Consider the following 22839-nt stretch of genomic DNA (forward strand, 5'->3'; position numbering starts at 1 on the left):
GCGTGGCACATAAACACCGAGCTGGCTAACTCTGAGCTCACAGTGCGTCACTGCTGCAAGCTGAAACCCCCGTCAGTGTGTGTGTGTGTGTGTGTGTGTGTAAACCCCCTCTGTTGCCGGTAGTATAGGCAACAGCCACCTGTGGCTCACAGCCTGGCAGATTCAGTTCGCAATGATATGGAGGCCCAGAGTGTTTAAAGCTAAATAAACACTAAACTACAGATGAATAAAAAACGTTCCATATTAAAAACTAAATTTAATATAATCAGACAATGAAAAGAATAAGCTTAATGTTTCATTATTTTATATTTAACTCATTTTAGAAGTTTATCTTGTGACATTTTTGCCAAGACTTTTTTTTAAATACTTTTTAAAAAAATCAATCTAGTCCATATTACACCCTAAAGCCAACAAGGTTTCATTTCCTAGACAACAGAGCTAGCCCAGGAAAATATTTTAATACCATATTATTATTGTAATCCTCTGGTTCTCTAAATAAATTCAGGCTAAGTAATATTAAAAGGGACCTATTATGCTCATTTTCAGATTTTCTTGGATTCTGCTGGAGTCGTTTTGAATGATTCACAGTTCAAAATAGTAGCAGAGCCACTAAGTGTAAAAGTGTCTTAAGAAAAGCAAATATGCTTGAAACCTTCATTTTTGTGGTGCATTAAATACATAAAACTGGAGCCCAGCAGTGACCAAGTGTTTTTCTTTCTTTTTTTACTGTCTGCATGTTTTCTTCCCAGCAACTGGCCCTTCCACCCACCCTGTGGTGTGGATGTGCATATATCTTTCTAGTTTTATGAAGTGAGGGCTTCAGTGCAGGCCCTCAGCATACATAAGTGTATAATTTGTTTTAACATGACAAGGACAAGGCCTAACTTCTTGTTAGTGATCATGATTGACTGCAACTGGTAGTTTCTCTTTTCTGTCATGAAAGTAATTTGTTTGACAGCAGTTATTGGACTGACCAACTCTCAGAATAATGGGACAGTCCAAGAAACTCTGAAGATCTAAGAAGCAGAATTGTAGATTTACAAGTTCAGAAGGTCTCTTGGAGACATTTCTAAACACCTGCAGATTCCAAGATTATTATTCCGAATATTCGTATATAAGAACAAGTTATTTGGATGTGTCACCTCTTTGCCAGAATCTGGAAGAAGACCCAAACTGTCAGATGAGAGGAAGTTGGTCAGGACTTTCAGGAAATAACCCAGGAACCTGACACCACATCTCTGTCCACAGAGAACCCTGTTTTACCTTGCCATGGACCGAGAGGGTGTCAACCAAGAAAGAAGCTACTGCTCCAAAAGGAGTACTAACTCCAAATTCTTCAACTTCTCATTTGAAAGTTAGACACAGTTGGGTGTTCCAACAGGACAATGACCCGAAACACACATCAAAACTGGTTTTGGAGTGGTTAAAGCAGGCTAAGATTAAGCTTTTGGAGTGACATCATTGACCTCAACCCTATTGAGAGTTTGTGGACACATAAAAGCCATGTCTTTGCCAGGTATTGAAACAATTTAAATGAATTCTGCCAAGAAGAGTGGTGAAATATCCAACCAGAATTATGCCATAAGCTTGTCGATGGCTACTAAAAGTGTTCAGTCGAGATACAACTTAGTAAAGGACATTTAACCAAATGTTAGTGGGGGTGTTTTGTATATATTTGAGCTTGTACATATAATTCTGACTCTGTGCTGCTTAGAGAAAATCCAAAAATAAATTCAAGCAATCATTAAAAGCCCTTTACACCCACAAATTCATGCCCATGATCAGTGGGTGTAAACATCTGATCACAACTGTATATGACAGAAATAAAGGAAAATCCTAATAAAGGTATTGTTTATTTATTTTGTTTAAGGTTTTCTCTACACCAATCAGCCACAACATTAAAAACACTTCTAGGTGAAGTGATTAACACTGATCACAATATCTATAATTCCAGGCACTCGTGGATGTACACATACACGCTTCTTGCTTTTTCCAAATACTGTCATACAGTATTGTTTCATCTGATATTAGCAAATGAAGTAGATTTCCATCTTCTGACTGCTTGGACTATTGAGTTGGTGTCAGGCAATGACTCACAATATTTCTCAGTCATGCAGGGGAGCATAGACAAATCTCTGTGCTGACTCTTTCAGTCATCATACAGATCCTCACTGTTTAGTACATTTGAATACTGTGTGTGGAGACGCTGCAACGTGTGCAAGTCGTCATTAAGTAGGGAGGGACAAGTGGATTTGTGTGTGTGCTCTAAATGTCCCGCATTCAATTATACTGCAGGACTATCATATCACAATACACATCATTGTAGGTCAGTGGGTTAAAAGGCAGTTGAGTAGGAATAGGCTGCTGAAAATCACAGGGGTTACTTTGTTTTTCGTCATGAGGCAGTGAGGGTAAGCTCAGTATCATTCATGAATGTGAGAAACAAAGAAGAAACAAAGGGATATTCGAATTTGTCATCTTATTAACGTGTACGTATGTACAATTATTTTGTTGTGTATATGAACTTTGTGACTTACTTTTTAACATCATGCTATGGGCAGTCTATGAAAATTAAGGAAATTAGCCTGTTTTTCAATCAAAATAATTGGACATATCGAGTGTTTTGGTAGCAACTGTACAGTACTGAACACAGTAACTTGTGTTCTGTACTGTTGAAGAATATTGGTCAGAATTATTTTTTTCAGTTCGTACTATATCATAGTTTCAATAGAAAAACTCCACTAATTTAATGTCTGTGAGGAAAAGAAACAAACACTGGTATTCTGATTGTTTTATCTACTTTCCTATCAAACATAGGAGAAAACCTCAAAAAGTGCAATTTGGATAAACTTCCAAGAATCACATCCCCATGTTAGTCAAAAACTACCTTATTGAAAAACACCTCCGTCCACATAAAAAATGCTAAATTAAATGCTTATCAAGAGCATGCCGAAAAAACAGGTGGAGATGTTGGAAAATGAGAAACCGCGAAACAATAACACAGCACAAACAAAGCTATTTTTCTTTTTAAATATACATTTTCATTTGCTTAAACATTTAAGTGTTGACAAAACGGCAAACTACATTAAAATAAAGCTACCGAAATACCCGTGTTCGGATGGACAGAGCCTCATAATGAGGCTCTAAACATCTGAGCACTTGTCCAACATTTTGGGGGTGTAATAATCATGGTGATAGTGTAGGATAAAGTGAATAAATCTCAAGTCACAAAGGTGTAGACTGGTCCGCAACCATCTAACAGCCACCGATCCTGAGGGAAAAATGAGTATCCCCAACTACTTGCGGGTTGTTGCTGGAGGTTGATGGCAGCTGCTGGGACGAAAATTGATAGAGTCCCAGTTACAGAGACTTACAGACCAATCAGTGAGCCCCTGACAACTACCTGTCGCTAGGTAAAAAATGTGTATTCCCCAGTCAGCTGGCAAAAACCACCTTGTGGTTGCTTTGGTCACTAGTATATTCCTGCAGTAATTTAAATGGAACTGACAGACTTGTCTGCAAAAACTATCCAGTTGCTATCTGGGAAAAGTCGATACAACTTGGAAATGGAGATTTGCCTTCCAAGTAAAAGTTGCATCATTTGAAAAGTTGTACTTATTAAATAGGCAATTAGTATTTGCAGAGAAATGTGAAAAATTACAGGCATCCGTGCAACCAAAGCAATCGCTAAGAAGATTTAGTGAAGCACCTTTGCAGCCGATTTCATCCACCACCTGCCAGCAGCATCCAGAAACCAGTCGGGAAATACACATTTTTCCTACCACCCAGCTCTTGTATGATGTCCAATATACCACACAACTCTTGAGCAATGTGCACACATGACTACACATACTTTGTTGTACAGTGCAAACTTTCTGAGAACGAGCACAAACTGGAGCCAGTGAACTGATTTAATTACAAAGAGGAAACCACAGTGACAAAACAAGGACAGCTACGTACAGGAAGCAACTCTGATAGACGCATCATCACAGCTGCAACATGTCCAACAGAGTTACGACCAGGCGGCAGTGCAAAACTGCAGCTTCTTATTTATTTACTTTTATTTTTACCTTCCTGGTCACATCTGTAACAAGGCAAACATCAGCATGTTCTGGAGTGAAAACATGAGTATCTGTCAGAGGCCGTCTTGCCTCCTTTTTTTGTAAGATCTATGACAGTTATAACTTAAACATGACTGACAGCGCATGCCAGAGGGGAAGGGGAGAAAAATACAAACAGGAAAAACAAACCTTACACAAATATATAAAAATATGCCATTAGATTCATATCAACACTTGAGGACCATGGGTGCACTATTTACAGAAAAAAGGCAGTATGTACCAATATTTACAACAATAAAGACTCGGTTCACAAATGGGCATGAGGAGGTTTACATACATGTTGCTGACAGTTACAGTGATGGCGGGATTTTGATTATTTTTACTTCATATTTAAGACGTTAAGAAAGGATGTGTGTGAAGCAGTTCAGTTTCATTTTCACTGGGTTAAAATGTTCCTGCTGAAAATGTGATTATTCAATCATTTATACATGTGTGACTACTGAGGCAGTGTAAAAGTATACTGTTAAGGCGAAAGAAAACCTAAGTTTATGAAAAAGCTGTATTCAAATGTGCTGACCATGACCAAACTCTTTTCTTCGGAAGCTTGTTTCTGTCACACAAAACTAAAAGCCAGGTAGATCTAATATAAAATTTTAAGCTATTGTATCAAAATTTCAGGTTATCTCAAACTTTCGAAATTACGCATCTCATAATTTCGACTTACAGACTCCATATCTCGAAATTTCAACTTTTGAGTAACTGTTTGTCTATTTTTGTTTTTCCCAGTGGCAGAAACAGGCTTCCGTACTTTAAAGCTTAGGAAAATAATTATGTTAGACCCCACATCATGAAAATACAGCAGAGACAGCGCACAGATGTTTTTCACTGTTGACCAATATGACTACCAACTCCTTTTCTGCAGGGATCTCTGAGGCTCTAAAGCCAGCAAAAATACACAAAATTTTTATCTTGGGCAGTTCTTCACACAGACACACTAACATTAATCAGTTCTGTTGAACATAAAAAAAAAATTAATAAATGTCTGCTACCTCAAAGTTAGCGGAAACTGAAAATTTTAAACCGTTACCTTTTATTTTTCTTGTGAGAGTTACTTAAGTGTACCATAAACCATGACACCAGGATCACATTATATGATAAATGAGAAGTTAAAACCACAATCATGGGAAATAGTGAAGCAGCTATTAGCTGAAAAAACAAAAAACTGTTAGCTAGTTAACCTATAAGCTCGCTGCTTTACTTTTTCATTTTTTATAAACTGACATAAACCCCGACACACTTTGTTTGGTATTAGCTTTCCGCAAAAACACTGGTAGATGGGGTTTTTTTAAGCTAGCTTTTTCTTAACTTTTGTTCTCATAAACACACGAGATTTATATAAATCTTTTTAGCTAACTCTCGACAGCAAACTGAATAAGTATACGTCCCAAAATGTTTAGCTAGTCGTTTAATTTTTGCTAACAGGCTACGGGAATTTTTCTCCAACAGAGGAACCAGAAAAAACCTCTTTTTAAAAAAATACTTTTCAACTGGATAACAGAGCGCTTAAGTAGCACTTTTTTACACTTTAACAGAAGCTCACTTGCTAGTTAGCAGCTATCACAAAGGCCAGCTAATCCTCTTAGCTGTTAGCCTATCTCTCACAGTGGATCCTCATGTATGGATATGGGGGAAAGCTGAGGAGAAGTGCCCAGATGGCTGGTAAGGTGCAATGCAGTTAGGTTTGCTAGGCTTGGAGGGATCAAAGACAATCTCAGATTAACCCCAAAGCCTGGCTGGCGAGTGTGTGTGTGTGTGTGTGTGTGCATGGACAAGCTGTAGTCATGATTGGTTTCCACTGACATCTGCTATAAGATGAGGCAGAGCTGACTTTTCACCGTTACTGTGCATGTGTAAGTGAAATGGCTTAACCTTTATCTCTCTGAAGGCACGTGCAGTTGCTCAGCATTTGTCCTTATCCTCCTTATTACAAGCATCTGGTTCTCCGGCAGCTACTGCTACCTGTCTGTGTGATGTGGTGTGTTTGAGGTGTATCCATGTACATTTTAGCGCTACATGTCCTGTAAAGAAAGTGCCACAATACACACAGTGGAGCTGGAAAAGAATGTAGGCATATTCTAGAAGTTGGCACTCAATCGTATGGAAGCTTGTTTGTGACACAGGAGAGATACGTCGAAATTTTGAGGTATTTAGTTATTATTAGGTAATACATCTCGAAATTTCAAGTTATTTCTGAGTAAGTCGAAATTTCAAGCCACGCAACTCGAAATTTCAAGTTAATAAATCAAAATTTCAATGCGCTAACTCAAAATTTTTCTTAAAGATGGCTGCGGAAACAAACTTCCATACAATCACGAGGTTGAGTGGCTGTGTTTTCAGTCTGCCTAAAAGCTGCTCTGAGATGCAGCGCAAAGGGAAATAATGCAAAACAGTGCAAGAACCCCGTCTTGTGAATCGTACCGAACCATGACCGGACTGTATCCCTACACCCCTCGTGTGCAGATCTGTCTCCTGGTAATCAATTTTGTTAACCGAGCCTCCTCGTTTTTAAACTCGAAAAGAAAAGTGGAAGCTACATCTTCTATAAATTAAGTGCTATAAAAGGCGGTGCTAAAAATCAAAACCATAAATACTGTACATAACTATCTTCATCTGCTACCACAGCCTATCGTCATCTTTAAAGATCACCTGTCTCTCCTCGTGACAGAACGCTCCAAACACTGAAAATTTCACGGCAAAAGAAATCTTTTCAGATCCCTTAGTGTCAACACATTAACACACAAAAGGCTTTGGCATAGTTGCGTTAAGAAGGAATGTCTTCAATCTACTTTTTTTTTTTTTCCTCTACCAGTAGCGGGACACTGCTTCATCGACACTTCTGCCATCTTAAACAACAATTCAATATGTGGAAAAAAAAAGATAAATGTTGATGTGATTTTCTACAGAGAACACACGTGCTTTTCACAAATCTCTTGACTCACTGAGTGAAGGCCGTGCATGAATGTATGGGAGTATATGTGTTCAGTCTTGTTACATACCTCTACTGCCACATATTGCACTTAAATGATGCTTACTCTCCCTAAACAGGAGGAAAGATGATGTTAGCAGTAACATGTATTATCAATGGCAGTGGAATTGATGTTTGTCCTTCACTTCCTTACAAGATCAAACATTTAAAACTCTCCGATATGCTTAAAATCTAGCTGAAAAAATAAGGGCAAATTCATTATTCCAAACATCCATCAAACTACGGTCTGTGTTAATATCTTTCACTTTTGTTGAGTTTCTTTATAATCATTTGTAGATGACTGGGAGGCGTTTTATGTGAAGCTCAAGTTAAGATGAAGTGTTTCGTTCCAAAAAACATAATTTCAAAGGACAAGCTCATGCTTCACCTGATTCATGCCAGAGTTTTTCATAAACGTCCGCTTTCAGCCTCGTGTGCAGAGATTCTGCAATATCCAAGTCGACTTTTCTTGTTTCTCATTGTCATTTTGAACATATGTCCATCTGTGATAGTTCAAGTCCCCGTTCTCCGTCTCCTTCTGGCTCCTTCAGTCTAAAGACACCTTTTTTTTTTGCTGACAATACTCGGCCGATGCCACAAACCGAAAAAGCACACACAGACATGCACATCATCAGAAACATTAACACAAGAAAACTGGATTTGAAGTGATCGTACTCATTAGGAAGTCCGGGGAGTCGACAGCCACGTTACGCACATAGAGACCAGCGGACCGAGCAGAAGAACGCAACAGCAACACCGAAAAGTGAGGAGTCTGATGGGGTTAAAGGACGAGGAGCTTGTGCGCTGATTTCAGCCAGAGGGAGGTTGGGTCAGGTCGGTAAAACTAACAGTTCGATTGTCTCAAACCCTCCAAAGCAAAAGGTGGTTGGTGCTGTCATCCCGTCCCACTGTTTCACTGCTATTAGTCAGTCTGAAGTCCTCGTAACCATCGCCACCGGAAATGACTAGATGGTTGGTTTTCGGAGGGATGTGCGCAGAAGCTCGGCGACGTGCGGAGTCACGCCTCTGGAGACTTCCGTCAACTGTGCTGCTGTTCTGGGACTGATTGCCTAAAAGATGAAGATGAATGAATGAAAATGGGAGTTGAAAACCAGTTGGAATATTTCTGGAGCAAAATAGAAAAGATATGTACAAACCTAAAAGTCATTCTACACAAATGTCCAATTTTGGGTCTGCAAGATGTCTTAAAATTGATCTCTTAAGATAAATTTAAGCTTATTTAAACTCAGACATTTAACAAAGACATTTAAACTAAATTATCACGTAACTTGTTGACTTCATGTGCTCAAAAAATGATAGCATAATGTTTTAAAAAAATCTTTTTTATACATTTACTTAAAGATGTATGCATGAGTCATTAAGTAAGTAACGGTCTGCAGTTACAAACCTATAAAGAAGGTAAAACCAGTGACAATTTTCATGAAATTTTCATGCTTTTTACAAAATGGCATTAAACCTCAGGGGCATTAAATCACATCCAAGTCATTTTGTCCTCATAAAATTACAATTAAATAAAATTTTTCCCCTCTTACACTTCCCTAACAGTAAAATATGTCATACCAGCAACTTCAACTAAAAGCTTCTTATGAAATTACGAGACACATTTTGACAAATGAAGAGAGACACTGGACCTACTATGAGGAATTGATTGTTATATATACACCTTATTGCACACAAAACATAGTCCTTGTCCACTTTACGTGACTGTGGGGATGAGCACTTTTGTGGTGTTTAGATTTTTGATTAATTAATTTTAAAAATATATACATTTGATTTAAAAAACAAATGTATGGCTACGAAAGGTGTAATTATTCAAATAACATAATGTTTTAATTTAACAAAGAAATAAATTAGAGAATGACCCTTACTACATCAGTGATATGTACTAGTAAGAAATTTTTTTGATAATAAATGTCAAATAAAAGCAGCACCAACCTGTGGGGTCACTTGTATTAGGAGGGAAGTTCATGTCAAACCCTTCTGGTAGTTCGACTGACGTCAGGAACCGGACGTGGCCCGTGTGTCCGTGAGCTGAGCCCATTGGCACCAGGGGAAATTTCAGAGTCCCGGCCACAGTTCCTGAGCTCACTGCTGGGATCACCAGCGTAAGAACCACCCCTGGAACAAAACAGAAGCTCGAAGTAAGCGATTTGAACCAAACATACAAAAAAACAATGTCAAATCGCACTCTAATTTTGATTTAATAGCAAATTCAAGTAAAAAATCTGGTTAATCCATTTAAACATGTTTTCTTACCTGCACTGGTGCCGATCCACAGCAGATCCTTACATGCTAGCAGGGCTGTGATTCTCAGACAGGCAGCTTTGTGCTGTCTGATGATCGCATCTGCACCTGAACAGGGACCAAACAAAGTCAGATTAATAACAAACAGTGGTCAGACACTGTTAAAGTTTAAAAATGACAAACAATTTGCATTAAAAAAAAACCTTTTTCTTTCCACTAGTTTGAAAAAGGAAAATGTTATAAAAAGAACTATAATACTACAAACAACTAAAACATACCTGCAAGCATCTTGTGCACAGCTGGTGCCACGTCGACCTCTGTCAGGCTCTCCCAGGTCTGAGCATGGTATAGTTTGACCTGCGCACTGCCCTGCAACGCCAGCCACACACCCTGACCGTACGCCACCATGCATGTCACGCACCGACTGCTGTCAGTGCCCACCTGGAACCAGTGCTGGGAGGAACAAAGAAAGAGACGGGGGTAAATTTTCTTCCGCGCCAGTGCTCCTGCTTGTCAGTCTCGTCAGCCTGGCCTTTTATTCCGATGTGAATCTAAAGCCTCCAGATTCTGACCTACAAAGCCAAAGTTTCTCTGCTTCCCTCTCATCTATTCTTTCCACCTACCTCTTGTACTAGTGTAGTTGTGTTGATGATAAGGACTCTGTTCTGTGAGCCACACCACAGCTTCCCTCCTACAGGAACCATTTTGGTGACAGGACTTGTAGGTGTACCCAGAACTAACGTTTGAGAAGACTGAGGGTCCCAGAAACTACCTGCAAATCCAGATCAACAGAAACAGAGATTACTAAAGATGCAGGCCAAGAAAGTCAAGTGAAGACAGAAGTGGAATGATGTGATCTAGGACAAATAAAAGTGCTGCATGCCAAAAGCTACAGCGTTTTCTTTTTCAGCCATTGCTTACTCCAGTCACGTCCACAGTTGAGCTTACCTGCTTCTCTCTGGTAAACAATCACCTCTCCATTTGCTAAGGACACAAACACTTTGTTGTCCAAATACCTGAATTAAGAAAAAAGGAAGGATGTGAAAAGGAAAAATGAAAGGAGGTAAAGTAAAAACAGGATTTAGATGTAATCCAATAAGATCTAGCATTCCTGACTTTGACGTTTGTGAACAATTCTCTATTACTTTAAAGTTAGCTAGGCAGACTCACAGTATACAGAGGATGGAAGCCGAGTGTTGCATCTTCATGCTGTTTTTACGGTTTCGGATGTTGTCTGAGGACTGGTACACGTGGATGCTAACAAAGGCAGCAACATAGGAAATTAGGTGAAAGCAGTACACCAACAAACAAACAAAGATACCTTATCAAAATCGCTTAAGTACACAGGTCCAGTAATTCCACACACCATCCATCCTCCGTTCCCAGCCACACAGAGCTCTGGTAGGCCTCTGGGTCAATACTGAGCAGATCCTCCAGACTCGCCCGTGTAAAAGATCCTCGAGACGATCGGCGCATGGCACGGCCATCCATCGGACTCTCTGCGTGGACGCGGCTTACACCACCGACCCCCAGCATCCCTTGAGAGCCATATGAGCTCGGCACTGGGAACTCCTGCTCCTCCTCACTGCTGGTGGTCTCTGTAGCCATGTCCTTGGAGCCTGGACCCTCGTCATCTTTGGGGTGAAGATGAGATTTGAAGGACTGGTAGAGGCCGTGAGGGTGTAAATAAAGTGTGTGTGACCAGAGTGTTTACTCACTGCCGTAGCTGGACGATATGGTGGAGTGGCTGGCCTGACTCTGTAGGGTTGAAGAGGGACTGGGGGAATCTTCGTCGTCTGTGTCATCACTGTCAAATGGAACAAGCTCCGCCCCTGGTCCTGGATACAATCAATGCATTTTCACAAATTTCACAAAAGACCTTACGCAAGAAGAACCTGAAATGATATAATTTAGAAAGCCACTAACTCACCTGTGGGTTGCTCTGTTAATTCTGGAGTTGACTGAGAAATGGATATGAGGAGCTGCTGCTGGGTGTGACCAGCTGCCACAGAGGTAGGTGCAAGAGGAGGCTCTGATCCACGCTCCCTGGGAAGCCAAGAGCGATTAGTTAGGATAAAGTCAGAAACAGACAGTAGCTGTCGTTAAATGCAAACTTGATCTTGTTTGTTTGGGTTTTTTACTGAGATTAAAGATTTTGTGGGATCTAATATTGACTGGTATTTAAATTCTTCAACAGATTTAATGGAGCAGTATATAGGCTACTGTGCAAAGGTCCTGGGAAATAGAAGGTACCTGCAGGGATAGATGGACCCACAGCGTAGCAGGCAAAAACAGAGTTTGTACAATAAGCTTGAAAGTCAGTATTTGATAATATTTAAACCACATTTATTCTTTAACACAGCCTGAACTCTCTCAAGTAAGGTTTTTGTAATGTCTTTGAGTAGTCTTCAGGGATATTTCTCCAGGCATCTTTAAAAGCTCTTCTTTGGATGTTGGTTGCCCTTTTGTTCTGTTCTACGTCTCTGTGCCTCAATAATGCAAAGGTCCAGGCGCTGGGGAGGCCAATCCACGACTGTGTGGATTGGCCTCTCCACGAAAGTGTTGCATTGTGTGTACTTTCTATTCAGGTATGCTTTTATTATATTGGCAATGTGTTTGGGATCATTGTCATGCAGAAAAATGAACCTGTTGCCAATGAGAAGCTTTGCAGATGGTACTGCATGGTGGATCAAATCTGACAGTACTTTTGTGTTCATAATTCACAGATTGCTGTAGACACTGAATGTTGCACCTCTCCCCTCTTGATTTGAAGTTTTAAGACCTGTTGCCACTGATTTTTCAGACCAGGTCTTGTGTAATTACATGAAGAAGCCTTTCCTCCGTGTTTCCCTTTCTTAAGGATGGTTTCTTGACAGCCACCCTTCCCCTGAGACTATTTCTGATGATGCTTCAGTGAACAGTAGATGGATCAACTTTATTAATGATCATTACAAAGTAATATTATATGGCTGACTTTTAGCCCAGTTTATATGGTTAAAAAGAAACAAAAATAACTTTCTTTTTTGTAGAAAAACAGATCAGGGATATTGGAAAAAAACTTTTCATGAAAGACCTTCAACATAGCATCATCAGATTTAACCTTCGGTAAATCGGAGACAGCCTGTCTATCTGTGCACTCAGTCACATCCGTGCATGTGTGTGTGTGTGTGTGTGTGTGTGTGTGTGTGTGTACTGACCTTCCCTTAAGTCCCGGTACTGCAGCAATACAGATAATCCTGGCTGAGCAGACAGCGATACACGCCTCCACTGTGGGCTCATCTTTGATGTTCAGCAGACAAACCTGCAAAGGAAACATCAGCATCAGTCTACAGAATCCAAATTATGTTTTTCTTTTTGTTTCTTCCTCTTTGATCGGAGAACATGGAATAATCGCTCACCTGTCCCACGTATCCGTCACTGTTACACACCCACACTTCACATCCGCTGTCTGGACAGCTGTGGCTGGGAGAGGCGCATGAAAACTGGAGACAAACAGCAAAGTAATGAGTTCCTCTGTTCTGTGGATAAAAAAAGAGCGGCTTCACAGTAGATGCTTCACGCTGCTCTCACCTGCATTCCACTGCGGGTCTTCATAATGGGAATAGCCTTCAGGAACTCTGGGTCCCACTGGTCCTTATTCATAGCTAAACACATATGACACAAAAAAATTAGGCATATTTAGATCGAAGTAAGAACAATTTTTTTTTTTTTAAAGAAAGTCAAGCAAGACATGAAATCACCCACACCCAAATAATACTGTATCTCACTCTAAAACTTTTTTCCACTTACCTAATTTTTTCTTGGCCTCCTCGAAGGCCTGCTCGAAGCTGGAGCGAGCATCGGGTGTAGCAAACTCAAAAATGAAGCTCGTCTCTGCAGAAGCAGTGGTCAACTCCAGCTTCGTGGGCAGGAAGGTCACACTGAAGGCCAACGACTGTTTATCTGACAGCTCCCTGTGCACCGAGGCCATCAGATCCTTTATTACCTCGTCTAGGGGCTGAAAGAAAAGGAAAAAAGGGTAGAATTGAGTTTCAAAGTGATGCTGGAAACACAACACAAACGCACAAAAGAGGACGAAAGAGATAAAAGATGAAACGCTCTATAAGGTTTTTTCTTTATGCCTGTGTAACAACCTGTATATAATTGAATATTTCAAAGAGGAGACTAGAAAGATCAAAAATAAACAAGTTTCCATGTGTCCAAGAAAAGTAGATGGGCAAAGAGAGAGAACGATGGAGTTTTTTGTCACTGCATCTTTCACAGCACCTGGTGTGGGAGGCTGAGGGTCTCAGCCAGTTTGCTGATCTGACCCAGCGTGCTGAGATCCTCATCTAACCGGCCAATCATCTTCTGGATACTGTCCTTATTTGTTGCCTGCGTGGAGCCTGAAAAATAAACAGCAAAAAGCAAATTCCACATTACTTCTCCAGGTGATTTTATACAAGAAACTACCAAACAACATAATTATTTTGGTTCTGTGTGTGTTTCAGTGGTAGATATGACTTAAAGATGCATGTTTTACACAAATTGCAGCATAAGAGTCTTACTTTTCACCACCTCCACATCCTCCAGGGGAAGTTTCCACAAAAACTTGTATTTACTTGAAGTATCAATCACGCTGGCAGCAGAGTATCTGAGGAGGGATGAAGGGAAAAACAGGAAAGATGTAATCGAGAAAGAAAAGTGAGCATCTCTGGTGTACATATTGTTTAACACCAGAGGGCAGTATGGTTTAGGAACTGTGCTCTGATGGCCTGTGTGCATCACATACAGGCTCATGGAGCTGCGTCTTAATGAGCCAGACTTCCTCTTGAGAGTGGTGCAGATGATCAGATCACTGAAGAGGAAGAGGGAACGATCCTTCTTTCCACCCACTGTCTTCTACAGAGAGAGACAGGAACACAAATACAGGGTTAGAAAAATGTAACCTTCACAAGAGGATCACACCTTATAATATAGTACAGCTTTATAATATAATTCTACAAGTGTTTCTTACCGCCTCCATGACTATTTCTTGTCTCAAGAACTTCCTCTGGGGGTTTAGAATCTGAGACAAACACACATATAAGGAGGTTATTGTTTTATTTTATTGTTTTTATTGTTTATGCTGGGTGAAAGCGGCTTTAGAAAAAATATAATGCTCAGACAACAAAGCTAAAATCAGCAGAGGTAAGCAAATATCTCACGTGCTCGACTCCTTCTATGTGTGCCTCAATCTCCTGGATGACCCTGGCTTCCCTCTCTGCCTCCTCAGCAGAGCGTCTTCCTTTATTGATCTTCTCCGCCAGTCGTTTAATGTCCCTCTGGGCGTCCAATAAGTACGGGTGGTCTGGGTGATCCTCTGGAGTGTGCTTGAGCAAATCCTTGAAGAAACAACAGCACATTCATCTTAGTTTAAATGGGCTTTCCATCACTAAACAGTCTGAATAACTTTCACAGCAGGCTCATAGTTCGATTTTGAAATCACTCACCTTAACTAGCAGCTCGTATCGAGGAATCCTCTGCACCGGCTTGATCATCAGATCTCCCAGAGCCTGCTTCTCCTTGTTCTCACGCATGTTTTGCTGTTAGATTGAAAGAAGGGGGGCAATGAAGACAAAGTGAATGATATAAGAACCACCAGTATCAGAGGCTCTACAGCTGGCTCAATCCTGTAATTCACATCTCTACCACAAGATGGTGAAGTGGTTCCACAGCAGCTGCTCATGCGGTCAACTACCTAGCCTGACCTGTCTCCCCAATGTGATGTTTGTGTATTGTATGTATGGTCGGCAAGGTATCATCTATCTGAATTGCCCCTTGGGGATAAATAAAGTCTCTCTGACTCTGACCCTGCCTGCCGTGAAGCTGGATGATGGTTATAAAATATAAAAAAAATGAGAACACTGAAAGCAACACATAACTTAAAGCTTAAAGCTACATTTTTGTCACTAACAAAAAGCTGGGAGTGGACAAGCTCGCATCATTACTATGTATAAAAGAAGTTTTTCTAATCTAACACTCACCTCCAGAAACTTGTGAAACGCTGGCTTGGCCTCCTTGGCAATCCTCACAGCATCTTTAGCATTGAGGAAGTTGTCAATGTATGCAGAGTACATGTTAGCTAGTGCTTCTTTGGAGAACTAGAGAGAGAGGAAAAAGAGGACATTTCAGTTAGTTTGTGCACTGAGACTGAGGGCTTACTTGTGGTTCCTAGAGTATTTAAAAGTGGAATAAGAGGCAGAGCCTTCAGCTTTCAGCTCCTAGTTTGGATTCAGGAGACAGACACCTTCTCTACTTTTAAGATTAGACTTAAAAATGTCTTTTTTGATAAAGCTTATAGTTAGGGCTGGATCAGGCGACCCTGAATGCTTCCTTAGATACGCTGCAATAGGTCTAAGCTGCTGGGGGCTTCCCACAATGCACTGAGCCCTGCTGGTTCAATAGAGGGTCATATAATTGTTGGGGTTTTCGCTCTATTATTGAAGGGTCTTCTTCTGACAATATAAAGCAGCTTGAGGCGACTGTTGTGGTGATTTTTGTGAAACACAGACACCACAGTCTTGTTCAATTTCTTGCAAAGCAAAACATACAATTCCAGTATAAACCAGCTACACTCAAGAGGTTTAAATAATCAGGGAAGACAACAACAGAACAAACAGCATATAAGATCAAACTATTTTACTATTTTTATTCCAAAACTAAGCCACACAAAGAAGCCTTCACGTTAGTGGATTTCCACCCGATTTAAGTGGCAGTAAAAAAAAAAAAAAAAGGAAGAAAAGAAGAAGAAATCTGAGGATGCAGTCCTCTCTCTCTCTCTGTCTCACAACAGAAATGAGCAGATTGAGACGAATCACCCTGACCTGCTTTCTTTTCACAAATAAAAGGGTAGAAGACACAGCAGTCGGGGACACGAGCAGAGAGAGAACCACAATGTGGTGCTGTATTTAACGTCACTGAGTCATCATCTTTCCTCCCTTTGATGAAATGGACTGACTTCCGGTTTCCCTGTCCTTAGCATCCGCCTCTCAGTAACAAGTCTGACAAATAAAATCTGAGTAGGATGAGCAAGATTAGTTACACGGGGAGAAACAAATGGAAGAAAGATTAAGAATGAAATCTGGTTATTTTACTGATATTTGCACCCATAATGACCTGTAATGACGGCTGAATGTGCATATATTATATTCTAAAAACAAAAAGCAAAAAAATACAGTTATGAAAACATGAATCTACTTTTTATGAAACGGTCGTGTCAGTGTTGTGCCTGATAAGGTCATTGTTTACTATTATTGTAGTATTTTTTTCCTGTCTGTCTCCGCTGTTTGTTTGCTATTAAAATGGGATCACTGTAACGTCCGGGATTTTATGGATTGACAAAATGAACTTTGAACCCCTGCTGACTTTGTCTGTCATAACAAATGCTCCCGGATGGCTGCGTAACACACAGCATTAAGCCCTGCACTTCATGCTTTATCCCAGACAAAGTCTAATGTGTTTTGTTTAATAAATCTTATTCATCTCAACTTATCATTATATTATAAACAAAAGACCTCATGTAAGACTCTTTTTCTGATATCTATGAAACATATAATCAACTTGGACAAACCACGAGAGAGAAAATATCATGCCCCGTGTGAGGCTCGAACTCACGACCTTCAGATTATGAGACTGACGCGCTGCCTACTGCGCCAACGAGGCCTGTAGCGCTAGTGACCGCTGCCGCTTTAAGAGCGGGAGAGAGGGCGGGAAACGGTGGGGGAGGGGTCCTCACTCTGAGCGTTGCAACAGTTTTAGCTAGAAAGGCACACACTGTTTTCAGTGTTAGCTTTTTATTACTGTTGTTGCATTTCTTACACCCTCATTTTAAGGAACATCTACTCTAAACAGACAGGAAAAATTAATAATTGAGTTTATTTAATTTTGTGATTCATTTCTCGATCTGCTTTACTACTAAACATCCAGTATTTGTTCCCCCTACTGTGGGAACAAATACTGGCATTCCAGTACCTTTGGTGATGAATTTAGTGAAAATCTCTTAGCCTGGATTTAAAATCCTTTCCTTTTCTTTATTCTTAGAAAACTCAAATCTGACATTTAGCCCAGCACTGAAGCTCTGGAGCACTTTTTTTTTTTCCTTGGGAGCCACACTTGGGTCATGGGAAGTTTTAAATGGGTCAACATTCGGTCACTGGAAAAACAAAATATGAAACTAGTGTTGCCAACTATAGACCATCTTTCAATAAAAACAGTTTCCCCTCACTCGAAGTTTGTTTATTCATTCAAGCTCACGTCTACAGGAAAGTAAATGTCGTATGAGTCATGTCTGCACAGATGCTTCACTTCTGCCCCTACTTTTGCAAATAATAGCGTCCACAGAAACACCGTACACGGTATCTTTTTCATCAACTTAAAGGTTTCACTTTACAGATGAAGAGGTGTAACTTTTAGTGGTTTCTTTGTTTTTTAGTTGTGGACCAATTCTAACTAATTCAAAATTCAATGGGATAGTGGTTAAAACTGTAGGATGTTCCATGTCTTTCTCATGCACAGCTTTATTGGAACACATGAAGGGATTTCTTGTTTACAATCAAGATAAAGGTTTTGAATATGCTAAAATATAACAATCTTCCAATACAAAGGCAGTATTGGTACAAGGACCAAAACAGTAGAAGTCGACTAAAAAGAACTCGCCAATGGTAAATTGGGAAGCTTTTAAGTTTTCGTTAACGGGCATGTCCATGGCAGAATGATCATTCATCACAGGGTGTGAAATTGTTAGAGCTCAAATGTACATTGTTCAGTCTGTCTCAACATGTCACATGCTTGAGATCAGTCTGAGTCTGGAGACAGCTAATGTGTCAGCATTTAGTCATGCTCATAGCACCACCTAGTGGCAACAGGAAATCTTCATTAAGCAATAAACATCATCCCACGTACATGAAATTTTCACTGTGGGTTCCACACATGATACACCACGCACCATGACATATAATAAGTGGGTCTTCTCCAACATGGTCATTACTTAATGGCAGTTTCCTAGATTAAAGTTACAGTTTTAAAGCTGTTCGTGTTCAGTGATGCCATTGTAGATTGCTATCTTAGGGTAGGTGGAGCTGCTCCAACTTCCTAAACGGGAAATCCAAGTTGAGGGGGTGTTCCAGATTCAAATGCCAACTGAGAACTCCGAAAATCGGACTTTTGACTTATTCTAGAATACAGCATAAGTGGGGACCTCTAATGCCACCTAGTGTGCACAGGAAGTGACAAGTAACTTGTTTGTTCAACAGACAATTAGAGTAAAGCTAGCACACCGAAATGACTGCAGGAAACGCCTAATCTGCAGAACAACCCTGTGTGGCGGCACACCTCAACGTGCACCGAGGTGTGAGGGCCATTTAAACTGAAGAAGCAACTTCATCTGAGGCTCATGCCACAAAACAAAATTGTGATTAAAGATTTGGGTGGGTCACAGTGAAGGTGTTCTGATGGTCCAACATGTTCTTAAGACCCGTGTGTGTTGATGATGGCCCAGATATCTTATGTTCTCATCTGTTAAGAAGCTGCATGTGTCCTCTTTGACTTATTGCCATATCTACTTACCGACTGGATAAGAAGGTGTCCAACGGTCTGCCTGTCGTGCCACTGGCTCACGCAGCCGGAGACCTGCTCCAGGAACTGTTCGTGGTGCTCCAGGATCTCTGGGATTTGGTAGAACATCTCGTCCACCAGCAGGGGGTCCACTATAGAGCCGCTGTCCGGCTGTTTGAGAGGACGCATGTAGCCCTGAGGAGAGAGAATCACCAGCTGATGAGCAAGCAGATCATATAAATATGTTTGACATAAGCTAATAAGGTTGGGTAACTGTGTTTGTCTTTTTAAGAAAGTATTGCAATCGATTTTAGACTTTTTCATTGCACTAGTTACTTTATCAGCCAAAAACAATGAAGAGGAGACAACGCGAAGGAGGCCAGTTTAACTCATCAAATCCATTTAGGAGAGCTTATGTCAAGCTTGCCTCTCAAAACCAGTGAACAATAAATCCAGTGGTAATCCCTCAGTTTATGTCTGTTAGTGTTACTGGCACAGTAACAATAGTAAGTGTGTTTTCTCAAACTGATGTCACCTTCTACATCAATCTGCCACTGCTTTCACACGTGATCAGTGGACTAATTAAAAATTTAAACAGTTGCCTAAGCATGACATAAATCTTTCCTCTCACCTCAGCGGGTAAACGTATGAACCCATTAAATCTCGGGTGAGCGATCTTATAAAACTGGCAGAGGCCTGCACTCTCCCAGCACCCTTCTATTTTTAATAAGAAGTGTATAAAACTTTCAAGAAAGCCAACATCTGTCGAGTGCCTGTTTTGATATGTAAAGTCTGAATTATAAACAGGCAAAAGTTTGCTGTGACAAAATTTACCCTTGTAAACCTGTTTTGTTGAACCCTGCCAGAGTATAAACACTAAGACCGGTGTTTCCCAGAAGCCACACGTATAAAAAAGGACTGCAGTCTTACTGCTTGTAATAATTTTGTTAAAAAAAAATCAGCTTCTTAATACTGTGTTCCACTTTTAGTCTGCATATATGTTCATCAAAACGCAGTGGATGCCATAAATAGGACCGGGGACAAGTGCATGTCTGCTGTCCAGGACCCTTTTTAACTGTGGTAAATGTAAATGCTATAAATATCAAAACAGGCTCTCTATCCAAGCAGGCTGTTTCATCATAGTCTGCAATTTTGTCAGGTGTGCAGTAGATTTAGAGCAAAAACTGTTCATGTCAGAGGTGTCAAACATAAGGCCCGGGGGCCAGAATCAGCCCGGCAGGGACAACAATCCATCCCACTAGATGGCTTTGTGAAAATGCGAAGTAAGACAAATTTTGAACCTTTAATTGCATTTTCATAAATTTTACAGCTGATAAAGATCTCCACCCCAAGGCCATTCATGTCACACCAAAGTAATTGAGTAATAGATAATTAAATGATAGTAAAAAACCAGAAATTTTCCTATGTACTATAGAAACGTCTTCTTTTGTACTATCTGTACACAGTAAATTAAAGAAATACACAAATAAATAAACGAAATAGGACATTTTCTTTGAATTAACAAACAAAAGTTCACTTTATAATTGCAGGACAGTCCAACAAGCCACTAGAACATTTTCTGTAATTTTACACATTATTTCTTACAATTTAAGCCCTAAGAGTCGCGCTAAAAGAGTTCTTTCATTTTTTACAAAATATGTGTTTACAAGGATTTTGCAGCTGTATGCTTAAAGCAGCTGAAATCTTCATCTTCATGCACTCTAAAAGCAATCTCTTTACTGCAAAAACAGCCACTGCTCAAAACAGCTGACGTCTGGCAATTCATTCCTCACACCACGCCACCCACATTATCTGATGAATGAAAGCTGCATTCACAAATACGCAAAAACACCAAGAGAAAGACAAAAGATAAACGCGTTAATAAACACAAGTCAAACCTGCACATGTCTACACAGTGTGCCTGGTTACAGCATTACTGATCCCTGATATCTCGATCTTGGATTGAGGCTGATATGAGCACATATTTCATGAACACTGTGACCAGTACGGGGTAAACACAGAATAAACACAGTCGACACAGACGCCACATTAACAAACTGATTAAACTGGGTTTTGCCATCACATGTTGTCTTCACTTTGTCCTTTGTTCTTATTCTGTGTAGATCAAACAGTTTTGCTTTCGACAAGCTAGACTCGAACTCAGAGACGCTCACACTGTGATCGCGTTAAACTTTGAAATTTGGAAACTCAATTAACTCTGCAAATTTGGGAGCAATAGGGTTGAATCTGTCTGAGTTCGTTTCAAAGTCCACTAAGCTGTGAATGCTGCACTGACGAACTGCATGACACATTTCATGTTTAATTCAATCTCTTGGATGAAACATCTGTACTAAAGAAAACTGGTCGAGTTCCTTTATCCATTTTTCTTGGAAATGTGTTACATAACAAATCAGTAACTACCTGGAATTGCGAACGTTATGTCACAGGAAAGCACTTGAGTTTCGACGAACTCTTTCCTCTCTGTATTTAGATAGTCTCACGTACAGTATGGCAGCAGTGAAGTGGGAAGACGGACATGCACATTGATGGAAAAACTCCCGAATCAACTTGAATGAACTGTGTGGCAACATTTGTCTTTGTGACATGGCCGAGTTACACCATTAGCCACCATTACACCATTACTATATCCATGTTAATTTAATTTCTCCTTTGTGTGTCCAACATGTCCATTTCAAACCTGTGTTTTTGTATATTTTGCTTTAAATAAGGCCTAAAATCTTTAAGCCAGATAAAAACCCAAATATTATTTAATCACATAGGTAACACATGCATATGCTGTACAACTGTACCGCAAAGAATAAATCTGTTTTGGGTCTTTTTGGACTAAATGTGATTCGGGGTACAACAGACCTGTTCTATCTAATCACCAAGAACAAGACAGAAACGAGACAGACGGCCGGTCCAAAGAAACCCCAAAAAAGTGTCTTTGAAAATCTTGTTGATGTCAGAAGACATCGGCCAGACTGTTTCAAGATGACAGGAAGGACACAATAACTCAAATAACCACTGGTTACAACCAAGATATGGAGAAAAACATCTCTGAATCTGCAGATGGGCAGCAGCAGCAGTGTGGTCTTCTGCTGCAGATGGGCAGCAGCAGAAGACCACACTGGATGCCGCTTCTGTCAGCTGAGAACAGGAATTCACTCAATGGTAGGGTTAGAAATTGGTATAAACAACATGAAGGAATGCCTACGTCCTGCCTTGTAAAGGTTCAGGCTGGTGCTGATGGTGTAATGGTGTGGTGGATATTTTCTTACCACACTTTGGTGTCCTGAGCATCATTAAAAAGCAACAGCCTACATGAGTATTGCTACTGACCATGCAACCAGGAAAATGAGCATAATGGCACTCTCTTAAAGGACTAGGTGTTTAACTGTTTAGACTGTTAAAACCACTGTTATTAGTTCAGCTTTACTAAACACAAAGTACTTTCTGATTCAAAATCGTCTTAGTTATATGGCAGAAGCTTGTATTATTCACAGAGCGCTTCACCAAAAGTCCCTCAAGAGAAACCCAAAAGAGTCCGATTTCAACTTTGGATAGCGCTGCTTAAGAACCGTCTCAGCTGAACTAAATCTGACACCCTCCATCAAGGATCTGCACTTATACACCAGTCACCGTGGTAACACTTACTTTCCCTGTGTCGTCATGGGAACACGGCCTGGGTTTATTCACTTTGTGGCCACACATACGCACAGAAACACACACACACAGAGTCAAAGTCAGCGTGTGCGCATGTGAGCGAACATTTTGTAAAAATGCAGACGCACGCATACTGTTCACCCGCACACAGCGAACAGCGACAGGTTACACAACAGGGCGATCACAGGGCGCCAAAGTGAGTGTGAGCATGTTTGGGAATGTGTTAACCAGACAGAGGGATGTGGCTAA

The 22839-nt window shown here is 40.4% G+C and overlaps 1 protein-coding gene and 1 non-coding gene across 2 annotated transcripts in view; both read right to left on the reverse strand.

Annotated features, from left to right (window-relative positions):
* Nucleotides 1-3893: 3893 nt before the first annotated feature.
* Nucleotides 3894-22839, reverse strand: part of LOC120443642 (rho guanine nucleotide exchange factor 17-like) — a 65808-nt gene continuing 46862 nt past the window's right edge. The window contains exons 4-25 of the mRNA XM_039622698.1: nucleotides 18937-19119; nucleotides 15357-15473; nucleotides 14823-14915; nucleotides 14538-14714; nucleotides 14348-14398; nucleotides 14123-14232; nucleotides 13899-13984; nucleotides 13618-13736; nucleotides 13141-13348; nucleotides 12922-12995; nucleotides 12750-12833; nucleotides 12549-12652; nucleotides 11282-11397; nucleotides 11070-11189; nucleotides 10718-10985; nucleotides 10522-10608; nucleotides 10300-10367; nucleotides 9975-10123; nucleotides 9630-9804; nucleotides 9364-9459; nucleotides 9043-9225; nucleotides 3894-8156 (exon numbers count right to left, since the gene is read on the reverse strand). Coding sequence (XP_039478632.1) covers nucleotides 7948-8156; nucleotides 9043-9225; nucleotides 9364-9459; nucleotides 9630-9804; nucleotides 9975-10123; nucleotides 10300-10367; nucleotides 10522-10608; nucleotides 10718-10985; nucleotides 11070-11189; nucleotides 11282-11397; nucleotides 12549-12652; nucleotides 12750-12833; nucleotides 12922-12995; nucleotides 13141-13348; nucleotides 13618-13736; nucleotides 13899-13984; nucleotides 14123-14232; nucleotides 14348-14398; nucleotides 14538-14714; nucleotides 14823-14915; nucleotides 15357-15473; nucleotides 18937-19119 — 2877 coding nt within the window. The 3' untranslated portion in view covers nucleotides 3894-7947. The remainder of the gene's footprint in view (nucleotides 8157-9042; nucleotides 9226-9363; nucleotides 9460-9629; nucleotides 9805-9974; nucleotides 10124-10299; nucleotides 10368-10521; nucleotides 10609-10717; nucleotides 10986-11069; nucleotides 11190-11281; nucleotides 11398-12548; nucleotides 12653-12749; nucleotides 12834-12921; nucleotides 12996-13140; nucleotides 13349-13617; nucleotides 13737-13898; nucleotides 13985-14122; nucleotides 14233-14347; nucleotides 14399-14537; nucleotides 14715-14822; nucleotides 14916-15356; nucleotides 15474-18936; nucleotides 19120-22839) is intronic.
* trnam-cau lies at nucleotides 16962-17034 on the reverse strand. The gene has a single exon. It is a non-coding gene; the product is annotated as a tRNA-Met (tRNA).

Source organism: Oreochromis aureus, linkage group 14, assembly GCF_013358895.1.
Source record: "Oreochromis aureus strain Israel breed Guangdong linkage group 14, ZZ_aureus, whole genome shotgun sequence".
Taxonomy (NCBI): domain Eukaryota; kingdom Metazoa; phylum Chordata; class Actinopteri; order Cichliformes; family Cichlidae; genus Oreochromis; species Oreochromis aureus.